This window comes from Thalassophryne amazonica, chromosome 13 (genome assembly GCF_902500255.1).
Source record: "Thalassophryne amazonica chromosome 13, fThaAma1.1, whole genome shotgun sequence".
Lineage (NCBI taxonomy): Eukaryota > Metazoa > Chordata > Actinopteri > Batrachoidiformes > Batrachoididae > Thalassophryne > Thalassophryne amazonica.
Genome location: NC_047115.1, coordinates 68489539 through 68503174, shown reverse-complemented (window position 1 = coordinate 68503174; position 13636 = coordinate 68489539). Strand labels below are relative to the sequence as shown.

Genomic DNA, 13636 nt, shown 5'->3' with positions numbered 1-13636 from the left:
ATTCAGTTGTTTAATTTTGTAGAAAAAAAGCAGATCACAGACATGACACAAAACTAAAGTCATTTCAAATGGCATCTTTCTGGCTTTAAGAAACGCTATAAGAAATCAGGAAAAATAATTGTGGCAGTCAGTAATGGTTACTTTTTTAGACCAAGCAGAGGGAAAAAATATGGACTCACTCAATTCTGAGGAATAAATTATGGAATCACCCTGTAAATTTTCATCCCCAATACTAACACCTGCATCAAATCAGATCTGTTCGTTAGTCTGCATCTAAAAGGAGTGATCACACCTTGGAGAGCTGTTGCACCAAGTGGACTGACATCAATCATGGCTCCAACATGAGAGATGTCAATTGAAACAAAGGAGAGGATTATCAAACTCTTAAAAGAGAGTAAATCATCACGCAATGTTGCAAAAGATGTTGGTTGTTCACAGTCAGCTGTGTCTAAACTCTGGACCAAATACAAACAACATGGGAAGGTTGTTAAAGGCAAACATACTGGTAGACCAAGGAAGACATCAAAGCGTCAAGACAGAAAACTTAAAGCAATATGTCTCAAAAATCGAAAATGCACAACAAAACAAATGAGGAATGAATGGGAGGAAACTGGAGTCAACGTCTGTGACCTAACTGTAAGAAACTGCCTAAGGAAATGGGATTTACATACAGAAAAGCTAAATGAAAGCCATCATTAACACCTAAACGAAAAAAACAAGGTTACAATGGGCTAAGGAAAAGCAATCGTGGACTGTGGATGACTGGATGAAAGTCATATTCAGTGATGAATCTCGAATCTGCATTGGGCAAGGTGATGATGCTGGAACTTTTGTTTGGTGCCGTTCCAATGAGATTTATAAAGATGACTGCTGAAGAGAACATGTAAATTTCCACAGTCATTGATGATATGGGGCTGCATGTCAGGTAAAGCACTGGGGAGATGGCTGTCATTACATCATCAATAAATGCACAAGTTTACGTTGATATTTTGGACACTTTCTTATCCCGTCAATTGAAAGGATGTTTGGGATGATATCATTTTTCAAGATGATAATGCATCTTGCCGTAGAGCAAAAACTGTGAAAACATTCCTTGCAAAAAGACACATAGGGTCAATGTCATGGCCTGCAAATAGTCCAGATCTTAATCCAATTGAAAATCTTTGATGGAAGTTGAAGAAAATGGTCCATGACAAGGCTCCAACCTGCAAAGCTGATCTGGCAACAGCAATCAGAGAAAGTTGGAGCCAGATTGATGAAGAGTACTGTTGTCACTCATTAAGTCCTATGCCTCAGAGACTGCAAGCTATTATAAAAGCCAGAGGTGGTGCAACAAAATACTAGTGATGTATTGGAGCGTTCTTTTGTTTTTCATGATTCCATAATTTTTTCCTCAGAATTGAGTGATTCCATATTTTTTTCCCTCTACTTGGTCTAAAAAAGTAACCGTTACTGACTGCCACAATTTTTTTTTCTTGATTTCTTATAGTGTTTCTTAAAGCCAGAAAGTTGCCATTGAAATGACTTAGTTTTGTGTCATGTCTGTGATCTGCTTTTTTTCTACAAAATTAAACTGAGTGAACATACTCCGAGGCCTGTGATTCCTAATTTTTGCCAGGGGTTGTAGTCAAACAGTTTAAGAACAATGTTTCTCAGTGTTCAGTTGCAAGGAATTTAGGGATTCCATCATCTACAGTCCCATAATATAATCAGAAGATTAGAGAAGCTGGAGAATTTTCTACATGTAAGCGGCAAGGCCGAAAACCAGCATTGAATGCCCGTGACCTTTGATCCCTCAGGCGGCACTGCATTAAAAACTGACATCATTGTGTAAAGGATCTTACCATGTGGGCTCAGGAACACTTCAGAAAACCATTGTCAGTTTACACAGTTCGTCGCTACATCAACAAGTGCAAGTTAAAAGCGAAAGCCATACATCAACAACATTCAGAAACACCACCACCTTCTCTGGACCCGAGCTCATTTGAAATGGACAGACCCAAAGTGGAAAAGTGTGCTGTGGTCTGACGAGTCCACATTTCAAATTGTTTTTGGAAATCAGAATCAGAATCGCCTTTATTGTCATTGTAATTTGCATTACAGCAAGATTTGAGTGCAACTCCAAAAAGGTGCTTTCCGTGGTGCGACTAATTTTTTGCCAAATCAAAGATAGTGAAATTTAACGGTAAATTATTCAGAGTATATGTACAACTAATATAAACATAAGATAAGATAAAATAAAATGTGGACCAAGTAACGTAAAACGAAAATTATATACAACTGTGGAATCGTATTGCATGGGAAAAATTGCACATGGTTTACAGATACTGCACAAGAAACTTGAAAGGTGGGATTAGAGTGATTTGTTTTGTTCAGTGATAGCTCTGGTGGAGAAAGCTGTCCCTGAGTCTTTGTTCTAGTTTTGATTGACCTATACCATGGCCGGAGGGTAGTAGGTCAAACAGGTGGTTGCTAGGGGTGGGATGTGTCCTTTGCTGATGCTGGCAGCTCTGCTGAGGTAGCGAGAGATGGCAATGTCTTCCAGGCTTGGCAGAGAGCAACCAGTGATCCCCTGGGCCGTTTTGATCACCCTCTGCAGAGCGCTCTCCTGTCTTCTGCTGGGGACCACCCCATAACACACTGTGATGCAGTACGTCAGGATGCTCTCGATGGTGGCTCTGTAGAGCAACACCAGCAGCTTCTCCTCCAGACTGATTCTCCTGAGCACCCTCAGGAAGTGGAGTCGCTGCTGGGCTTTCTTCACCACCACTGTGGTGTTGGCAGTCCAGGAGCGGCTGTCAGAGAGCTGCACTCCCAGGAACCTGATTGAGCTGACCCTCACAGTCCCCTTGGATGTAGAGCGGGGCTGGGTCAGCCCTGTTCTTCCTGAAGTCCAGGATTATTTCTTTTGTTTTTGTGGTGTTCAGTTGTTTACTGAACACTACGCTGTCAGTCAATTGACCTCGTCTCTGTTATCAGTCTCATCCCCCCCCGAGATGAGCCCAATCATGGTGGTATCATCTGCAAACTTTATGATGGTGCTTGTGGGATGGGTCGGAGAGGAGTCATGCGTGTAAAGGGTGAACAGGAGGCGGCTCAGTACACAGCCTTGAGGGGAACCGGTGCTGAGTGTGATGGTGGAGGAAAGGTGGGGTCCACGTTTCACGGACTGTGGGCAGTTTGTGAGGAAGTCCTTGATCCACGGGCAGATGGGGGTGGAGATGCCAGATGTGTCAGTTGTTGGACCAGGATCTCCGGGATGATATGGTTGAAGGCTGAGCTGAAATCCAGGAAGAGCATCCTCACTTAGCTCCCCTGGTGTTCCAGGTGGCTCAGCGCGGTGTGGAGAGCTGTGATGATAGTGTCCTCTGTGGAGCGGTTTAATCTGTAGGCAAACTGTTGGGGGTCCAGAGTGGGAGGCAGACAGGCTCTGATGTGCTGAGAGAAGAGTCTTTCAAAGCACTTCATGACCACAGGCGTAAGTGCAACAGGCCTGTAGTCATTTATGCTCTCCACTGCTGACTTCTTTGGGACTGGAATGATGGTGGAAGATTTGAGGCAGAGTGGAAGGATGGCCTGTGACAGGGACAGGTTGAAGATGCAGGTGAAAACTCCAGCCAGTTGGTCAGCACATGCTTTGAGTACTTTCCAGGTACACCATCGGGGCCGGCCGCCTTCCTGGGGTTCACTGCCTTCAGCACATGTCTCACTTTGTGTTCCTGAAGTGTTAGCGTGCTAGTGCTGGAGGGTGGTGGGTGTGGAGTTGCTGCTGGTCTGTCTGCTTCGAAGCGGGCAAAGAAGCGGTTCAGCTCCTCTGCCAGCGAGGCTTCAGACCTAGCATTTCCTGAGTTGCTGCTTCTGTAGTTGGTTATATGATTTATTCCCTGCCACATCCTTCTGGGGTCATTTACAGCGAAGTGGTCCTCTATCTTTTTCTTGTAGGCAGCCTTGGTCTCTCTGTACAGGGCCTTGTCCCCTGATTTAAAGGCAGTGTTGCGGCTTTTTAATAGGGACTGGACTGCACTGTTCATTCAGGGCTTCTGGTTTGGAAAAACCCTGACCCTTTTGTTGACGGTGACAGTGTCAACACAGTTTTTAATGTAAGAGAGTACGGTGTCGGTGTACTCCTGCAGGTTGTGGCTGGAAAATAAATCCCATACAGTTCGTGAGAAGCAGTCCTGTAACTGGGAGAGCGCTCCTTCAGGCCAGGTTTGGTTAGTCTTTCGTTGTGGCTTTGTTCACCTCAGCAGGGTGGTGTAGGTGGGGGTGAGGGACAGGCAGCGATGGTCTGATCCACCGAGATGGGGGAGGGGAGTGTCTTTGTACGCATGTTTTATGTTTGAGTATACATGGTCCAAAGTATTTTCCCCTCTGGTGGCACACTTCACGTACTGGACAAACTTAGGAAGCACAGTCTTTAAACACGCTTGGTTGTAGTCACAAGCAACAATACAAATGCCATCCGGGTGGGCCAGCTGCTGTTTATTTACACAGGCAAGCAAGAGGCTAAGGGCCGTGCTAACATTAGCATCGGGTGGGATGTAAACAGCAAACACGACGACTACTGTGAACTTCCTTGAGAGATAAAAAGGTCTACACGAGACTACCAGCACCTCTAAATCAGGAGAACAGTGAGAGTCAATGACCCTGCTGCTACAGCACCACTCGCGGTTCATATAAACACAGAGCCCTCCACCTCTGCACTTACCGGAATCACTGGTTCTGTCCTGCCGGTGTAGCGTGCGGCCTGCTAGCTCGACTGCAACATCTGGGATCAGCGGGTGAAGCCATGTCTCCGTGATGAAAATAACGCTGCAGTTCCGCACAAAGCTGTTTGTGGCCATCTGTAGCTCCAATTCATCCATTTTGTGGGTGATGGATCTGGCGTTTGGGAGGAAGAGGCTCAGTAATGCTGGCCTGTGAGATTGTTTACGTAGCCTAGCATTGGAGCCAGACTGACATCCTTTCTTCTGCTTCCTGTCTCTACGCCGCCTTTTCCGCCTGCTGGGCAGGCTGGTAATCCACGGAGAGCCCGGTGTTCTCACTATGTTCTCCGGGATGTCGTGGTACTGGTGGAATTCGCTCATAACCGACGGTTTGTACCTCAGACTGAAGCTGTGGGTCGCTTTACAAAACTCGAAGAATATACGCGCAAAATGTAAGAAAAACAAGCACCAGATTGGAGAGCTAAAAGCCGCTGCACCCGTGCGCGCCGCCATCTTTCAGGAATTGAGGATGTCAGAAATCATTGACGTTGTGTCCTCCGGATCAAAATAGAGGAAAAAGACCATCCAGATTGTTGCCAACGCAAAGTTCAAAAGTCAGCATCTGTGATTGTATGGGGGTGTGTTAGTACCCATGGCATGGGCACCTTACACATCTGTGATGGCACCATCAATGCTGAAAGATACATCCAGGTTTTGGAGCATCACATGCTGCCATCCAAGCAACGTCTTTTTCAGGGACGTCCCTGCTTATTTCAGCAAGACAGTGCCAAGCCACCTTCTGCACGTGTTACAGCAGCGTGGCTTCATAGTAAAAGAGTGCAGGTACTAGACTGGCCTGCCCGCAGTCCAGACCTGTCACCCATTGAAAATGTGTGGCGCATTATGAAGCGCAAAATACGACAACTGAAGTCGTACATCAAGCAAGAATGGGAAAGAATTCCACCTACAAAGCTTCAACAATTAGTGTCCTCAGTTCCTAAACGCTTACTGAGTGTTGTTGGAAGGAAAGGTGATGTAAAACAGTGGTAAACATACCACTGTCCCAGCTTTTTTGAAACGTGTTGCAGGTATCCTATCAGGTCTGGGTAACAGGTTAGGCTGGATGCAAATGCAGGACTCAGACAACAAGCTCTGTAGGTAAAAGCAGTTTACCGCAGCAGTAAACTGGGTCTGGTACAAAGTGAGGCAGTCCAACAAGAGTAACAGTACCAAAAACATCAGGCAAAGGCATGGTTGAGGATACAGGCAGGTAATCGGAACACACGAGAGGCAAGCAGGTCGACAATACAAAACAGAGCTGGAGAGAAGGCACGAGGCGCATCAATTTGGCGAAGGAGCACGGAAGAGTGAGGAGCTTAAATACACTCAGGTGATGAGGTGCTGATTTGGAGCAGGTGTGCGTGGAACGCACCAGAAAGAGGGTGTGGCCAGAGAGAGGGAAACGCCCACCACCAAGAGCCAGCAGACACGGACAAGAGAGAAAGGGACAGACAGACCCAAATGGAAAACCCAAGCAAGAGAACAAGCAAAACAATAAGTAACTGAAAAACAAAACAAAGAAATAAAAGCAAGCCAAACTCAAACCCTCACACATCCATTTCAAAATGAGCAAATATTTGCACAAAAACAATAAAATTTATCAGTTTGAACATTAAATATCTTGTCTTTGTGGTGTATTCAATTGAATATAGGTTGAAGAGGATTTGCAAATCATTGTATTCTGTTTTTATTTACATTTTACACAGCGTCCCAACTTAATTGGAATTGGGGTTGTAGTTTGGACTCAGATTTTGTGCTGTGTAAATGGCACTGTGGGGTTGGACATGTACCATATATATGCTTTTGCACTGTGTGTTTATATACAACCCCTGGCAAAAATTATGGAATCACCGTCCTCGGAGGATGTTCATTCAGTTGTTTAATTTTGTAGAAAAAAAGCAGATCACAGACATGACACAAAACTAAAGTCATTTCAAATGGCAACTTTCTGGCTTTAAGAAACACTATAAGAAATCAAGAAAAAAGATTGTGGCAGTCAGTAACGGTTACTTTTTTAGACCAAGCAGAGGAAAAAAATATGGAATCACTCAATTCTGAGGAAAAAATTATGGAATCACCCTGTAAATTTTCATCCTCAAAACTAACACCTGCATCATATCAGATCTGCTCGTTGACATTGACCCTGTGCCATGACATTGACCCTACGTGTCTTTTTGCAAGGAATGTTTTTGCAGTTTTTGCTCTGTGGCAAGATGCATTATCATCTTGAAAAATGATTTCATCATCCCCAAACATCCTTTCAATTGTCCAAAATATCAACGTAAACTTGTGCATTTATTGATGATGTAATGACAGCCATCTCCCCAGTGCCTTTACCTGACATGTAGCCCCATATCATCAATGACTGTGGAAATTTACATGTTCTCTTCAGGCAGTCATCTTTATAAATCTCATTGGAACGGCACCAAACAAAAGTTCCAGCATCATCACCTTGCCCAATGCAGATTCGAGATTCATCACTGAATATGACTTTCATCCAGTCATCCACAGTCCACGATTGCTTTTCCTTAGCCCATTGTAACCTTGTTTTTTTTCTGTTTAGGTGTTAATGATGGCTTTCGTTTAGCTTTTCTGTATGTAAATCCCATTTCCATTAGGCGGTTTCTTACAGTTCGGTCACAGACGTTGACTCCAGTTTTCTCCCATTCGTTCCTCATTTGTTTTGTTGTGCATTTTCGATTTTTGAGACATATTGCTTTAAGTTTTCTGTCTTGACGCTTTGATGTCTTCCTTGGTCTACCAGTATGTTTGCTTTTAACAACCTTCTCATGTTGTTTGTATTTGGTCCAGAGTTTAGACACAGCTGACTGTGAACAACCAACATCTTTTGCAACAGTGCATGATTTACTCTCTTTTAAGAGTTTGATAATCCTCTCCTTTGTTTCAGTTGACATATCTCGTGTTGGAGCCATGATTCATGTCAGTCCACTTGGTGCAACAGCTCTCCAAGGTGTGTTCACTCCTTTTTAGATGCAGACTAACGAGCAGATCTGATATGATGCAGGTGTTAGTTTTGGGGATGAAAATTTACAGGGTGATTCCATAATCTTTTCCTCAGAATTGAGTGATTCCATATTTTTTTCCTCTGCTTGGTCTAAAAAAGTAACCATTACTGACTGCCACAATCTTTTTTCTTGATTTCTTATAGTGTTTCTTAAAGCCAGAAAGTTGCCATTTGAAATGACTTTAGTTTTGTGTCATGTCTGTGATCTGTTTTTTTTCTACAGAATTAAACAACTGAATGAACATCCTCCGAGGCCGGTGATTCCATAATTTTTGCCAGGGGTTGTATCATGCATCATAGATTGTCAATGTAGAGCCCCTAATTTAACTGTAAATTAAACCCAGCTGCGGACAATTTACACCCACGGTGTGCATATTGAAACATTACAAACTTAGCTTTATATTACATTATTTTGAATTTTTTTTGTCTATTTATCCCCCCTACCCTGATCAGATTTTACAGGTCCTGGTAAGGGTGGTTGTGGAAAACCTATCGGATATTCATGGTCAGACAGCGAAAAGTCTGGAGTCAAAAGTCAAGGAGCTCTTGGGTCGAGTCAGTTCCCGCCACAGCAGTGACTCTCAAATATGGCAGCAGTACGCCCTGCTCTATGGTAATGGCCACAGCACCAATACAGAGGACAACGAAAAGGTTGGTGTTTCAGCTGTGTTCTTTAAAGTGCAAACAACTCATTCCCAGTTATGATAACCACTTGTGACTGCAGCTGGTCTAACTCACATACATGTAGCGTACTCCATGAAGGATAGACTTCTCTTCATTTTCAGGAATCTCAACACAGGACTTTTAGGAACCACTGATCTCAGTGAGTCATGTGTCTGCCTAGTCTGTGCTGGTGTGGACAAAATGACGTTTGCTGTTTATTTGGTGATGGTACTGCCCTGAACTCATATATGGTCAGTCCAGGAAAAGTACAGGCGTCACAGCTCAATGCTAATGCAAAAGAGGTTGTAAAACTGTGAATACCAGGACTAAATTTATTTTCTGTGTATGTCAGCTAAAATAATGTTTTTCTGTCATTTTCAGGCTCTGCAGTTCCTTTCTAAGGCCCATCGGTGTGAGGTGCAGGCTGGAGGCTGGGAGAAAGAACCCAGTCTCTTCAAGGATGTGATCCAGAGAGCAATAAATATGGGACAAGGTAAGGACATTTACCAAAAACATTTTCCGTAGACATTAAAGATGTAATGATGCATCACAAATCAGTGAAAAATCTGTAGAAATGTGTGAAGATTGAAATCGGTTGAGATGAAAAATGAATCGCAGTGCTCTTTCACTCATACACACCAAAGGCAGACTTTTTTCCCGAGAGAAATGTCTCAGATATCCATCCTGAAACTAACTTTACCTTGGTACAGGTGTAGATGTTCCTGGGCTTCTGCAGCATGGCTGTAACGCATTGTTTTCATGAAGACTCATTGTATTCCAGCGCTGCGTGCCTGAGTGAAGCAGCTGATATTTTAGAGCGTGAAATTCCAAGATGTAATCCAAACATAAACCAATAAATGCCGCAATTCCTCCTGACTGGAGCTCAGCCAAGCCGACAGCCAATCAGAGTGCACCTTTTCCTCTTGTAACTTTTGAATCAGTGGACAATGAGAAAAATAAAAATTGCACTTTTATTTATACAATATTTTATAGAAATAATTCATTGCGAAAAGATGTCAAGGTAATACAATGCTGGTTGTAGTAAATATTTTCAAAATTTCCCCAAGTGTTCATTTTCAACACAGCATTTCTAAACATCCTAGTTTTATTTTGGATGCTGATGTTATTTTACTTTGCACACAGAAACTAAATTATTTCACAAAACCAAAAAACTACCATAGTCAAAATTATTAGCCCCTTTAAAGAACTGACCTTTTTGTTGAACCATAGTACAAACTGTCAAGGCGGGCGACTGCCCGGCAACCGTAGCAGCTGGACCCACAATATCGGGCCAAAATCATGACACAGACCACTGAGGTGCTTTAACTTTGTAATGCTCAAAGCTTGTAAAATCAAGTCAAAACTGAGTGTTAGCTTTTATTGTGCACACAGTATAAAAACATCAGTAAGAGTTTGAGCTGTCACTTGAGAAACCATTATACCAAAAGCAAAATAAATCACTTTCGACTTGAGAATAAAATTGTTGATGCTCACTAAGCAGGAGAAGGACATACAAAGCTATCACAGCATTTCTAAGTGTCAAGAACTGGAGTGAGAAGTATAATCAAGAAATTCAGAGAGCCACACAGTACAGAACAAGCCTGGAAGAGGTAGAAAGCAAAAGATGTCAAAGATTCTGGAAAGAAAAACAATGAGGGATGAGTCAAAAGACCTCAGAACAACTGCCAAGAAACTATTGAATGACTTAGCCAAGTCAAGAATTGTAGTCTCAAAGAAGACCATCACTAGAGCCCTGGATAGTGATGGACCACGAGGTTGCACACCAAGAAACACTCCACTTCTGCAGATGCGACACCTTCAAGGCAGACTGAAGTATGCTAAGGACAACCTGGAGAAAGATTCTCCATACTAGAAGTGTGTCCTTTGGCCAGATGAGACAAAACTAGAGCTCTTTGGCCACAGAGACACTGTTTATGTTTGGAGAAAGAAGGGAGAGGTGTATAACCCATAGAACACCGTCCCTGCAGTGAAACACGGCGGTCGGAGTATTGTACTGTGGGAATGCTTCAGTGCATCTGGTACTGGGAATCTCTTCAAGGTGGAAGGAATCATGAAGAAAGAAGGATATCCGAAGATTTTGAAAGAAAACCTCAAGCAGTCAAGAGCAAAACTGGGTCTGGGTCATCGCTTTGTCTTCCAACAATGACCCAAAACACACTTCTCTTCTGTTGAAGAACTACCCCCAGAAAACCAAAGTGAACGTTGTTGAGTGGCCTGCACAAAGCCCTGACTTGAATCTGTTTGAAAATCTGTAGGGTGAACTGAAGACCAAGATCCATGCCAGAAGACCATCAAATCTGGAGGAGCTTGAGAGATTCACCAAAGAACAACGGGCTGGGATTCCTCAGGAGACATGTCTGAGACTTATTGAAAACAAATGACTGCAGGCTGTTATCCAGCAAATTGGACACACAATTTGCTGTTAGCATCAGGGGGTTAATAATTTTGCCCCTTGTAGTTTTTGTTTTTTGTGAAATAATTTTGTTTTTGTATGCAAAGTAAAATAATGTCAGCATCCAGAATAAAAACAGGATGTTTAGAAATGCTGTGTTGAAAATTCCTTGTTGTGTTTAAAAAGCAGTTAGGAAAATATTGAAGAAAATTCTAAATTTCATAGCAGGACAAATAATTTGGTCCTGATCTGTACTTTGAACCATCAGAAATAATAATAATGAAAAATAATAACTGTGATGGACCTATGAACACACACACATATATATACGAGGTCTGTGAGAAAAGTAGAAAAGAAAGTAGAAAAGACCTTTTTATTTTTTTCAAAAACTATATGGGTTTGAATCATGTGCGCTTGCATCAGACAAGCTTGAACCTTCGTGCGCATGCATGAGTTTTTTCATGGCTGTCGGTTGCGTCATTCACCTGTGGGCAGGCTTTGAGTGAGCACTGGTCCACCCCCTTTGTCAGATTTTTATTGTCAGTGAAATGGCTGAGAGGCTGCCGCTTTGCTCCATGAAATTTTTTTCAGAAACTGTTAGAGACAGCCAGTTGGAAACCATTCGAAAGATTCAGATGGATTTCGGTGAAGATTCTATCGTTATCACACGGATTAAGGACCATTAAAACTGGATTAAAAACGGCCCACGGCGGCAGAGGGCGCACCGCGCCCCGAGCGGCCATCGACAGGCTGGAACGAGCATATCACTTCCAAATTTAAGGCTCTGTTGATGCAGGACGTCGTGTGACTAGCAGAGAAGTTTCAGAAGAGGTCAGGATCGGCACATTCCACTGTTAAAGGAGATTTTGTAATGAAAGACGTGCGGACGGATTTGCGCGTCGCGACGCAGCCGCTCATGGCGCGGGACAAACAACACCTCCGTGTTGGAAGTCTCACAGGACAAGTTGGAACATGCCCAGTTGTTAAACAATTTCTCGGATACTCACTCGACTGAAAAGCCACCGAAAGCCGTCTGAATCTTACGAATGGTTTCCAACACTCATGGCTAAATGCTCAACGCTCATGGCGCGGGACAAACAACACCTTCGTGTTGGAAAAAAATTTCATGGAGCAAAGCGGCAGCTTCTCAGCCATTTCCCTGACAATAAAAATCCGACAAGGGGGTGGACCATTGCTCACTCAAAGCCTGCCCACAAGCGAATGACGCAACCGACAGGCGTGAAAAAACTCACGCATGCGCACGAGGTTCAAGGTTGTCTGATGCAAACGCACATGATTCAAATCCATATAGTTTTTGAAAAAAAATGAAAAGGTCGGATAGTTTTCTCACAGACCTCGTGTGTGTATGTGTATATATATATATATATATATATATAGCCCTCCAAAAGTATTGAAACACTTGGTATTTCACACATTTTATATTCTTGTATATCATAACATGAATCTAAACAGTTTATAAATACATTAAGACAGTGACAAAGTGACAAAAGTGACAAAGTTTTTTATTCGGCACACAAAATATTCAAATAGAAAAAAATGAACAATTCCACAAACAAACACAGACAAAACTAGTGAGTCCGAAAGGGTGTGGGCTGAAGCAAAGCTTATTAGTGCCCACCCCTGCTAGTACAAGTCCAACAATTCTAATCAGTCATATTTACATAAATACAAATTCACTACTACATGTCGACACACAGACATACACATCAATATACTATTCACTTATAATTATATTTATATAGTACCAGATCACAAGAAAGTCGAAACAAGGCACTTTACGCCAGTAAGGACTAACCTTACCAACCCCCAGAGCAAGCACTAGGCAACTGTGGTGAGGAAAAACTCCCTATAAGGAAGAAACCTCAAGCAGACCAGGCTCTTGGGGGTGCAGACCAGGCTCTAAATCAACAGTAAATCAACATTTAAAAATTACATAACAGGAAATAAAAGGGTTGAATGCATATTCTAAAAACTGTTGATCTAAGGTTCTAAAAACACTCTGGACTCACACGCCATTCCAAGTCATTATAGAAACTTTGCATAATCTATTACCACCCTTGTAAAATGTCGGCTACTTATTTTATAAACAGTACCCAATCTAGAGCCCATGGATCCCCTTGGGCAACACGCTAGTATATATATATATATATATATATATATATATATATATATAATTTACTCCAGATCTCCTTATGCAATATAATAACTCCTCTCTCAACAGCTTATCATAAGCTTTCTCTAAATCCACACACAGAGTGCAACTCTTTTTTGGCCTTATCTATATTTTTCCATCAGCACTGTCGAGTAAAAAAAATCACTTTTACTGCCCTTTCTCTGCTTGAATCCATATTGTTGCTCTCAGATCTTCACATGCCTTCTTACCCTAGCTTCCACTACTTTTTTCCATAACTTCATACTGTAGCTGATCACCTTTATGGCTCTGTAGTCCTTGCTGCTCTGCACATCACCAATATTCTTAAAAATCAGAACCATTTCACTTCTTATCCACTCCTTAGGCATCCTCTCACTGTTCATGATTTTATTAATATGGTTTAAAAATTCCACTACTATCTCTCCTAAACATTCCCATGCTTCTGCTTGTATGCTAACTGGACCATCTGCCTTTCCATTCTTCATTCTTTTCATAGCTGTCTTCATGTCATCCTTAATAATCTGTTGCGCTTCCTGATTCTTTCTCTCCTCTCCATCCTGCTTTCTCTCCCTCTAAACTTTCTTCATCCATCAGTT

General features: G+C 42.5%; 1 protein-coding gene across 1 annotated transcript in view; it reads left to right on the top strand.

The window, feature by feature from the left end:
* LOC117523174 (tetratricopeptide repeat protein 27-like) overlaps nucleotides 1-13636 on the top strand; it is a 136062-nt gene that overhangs the window by 107415 nt on the left and 15011 nt on the right. The window contains exons 8-9 of the mRNA XM_034184617.1: nucleotides 8245-8442; nucleotides 8836-8947. Coding sequence (XP_034040508.1) covers nucleotides 8245-8442; nucleotides 8836-8947 — 310 coding nt within the window. The remainder of the gene's footprint in view (nucleotides 1-8244; nucleotides 8443-8835; nucleotides 8948-13636) is intronic.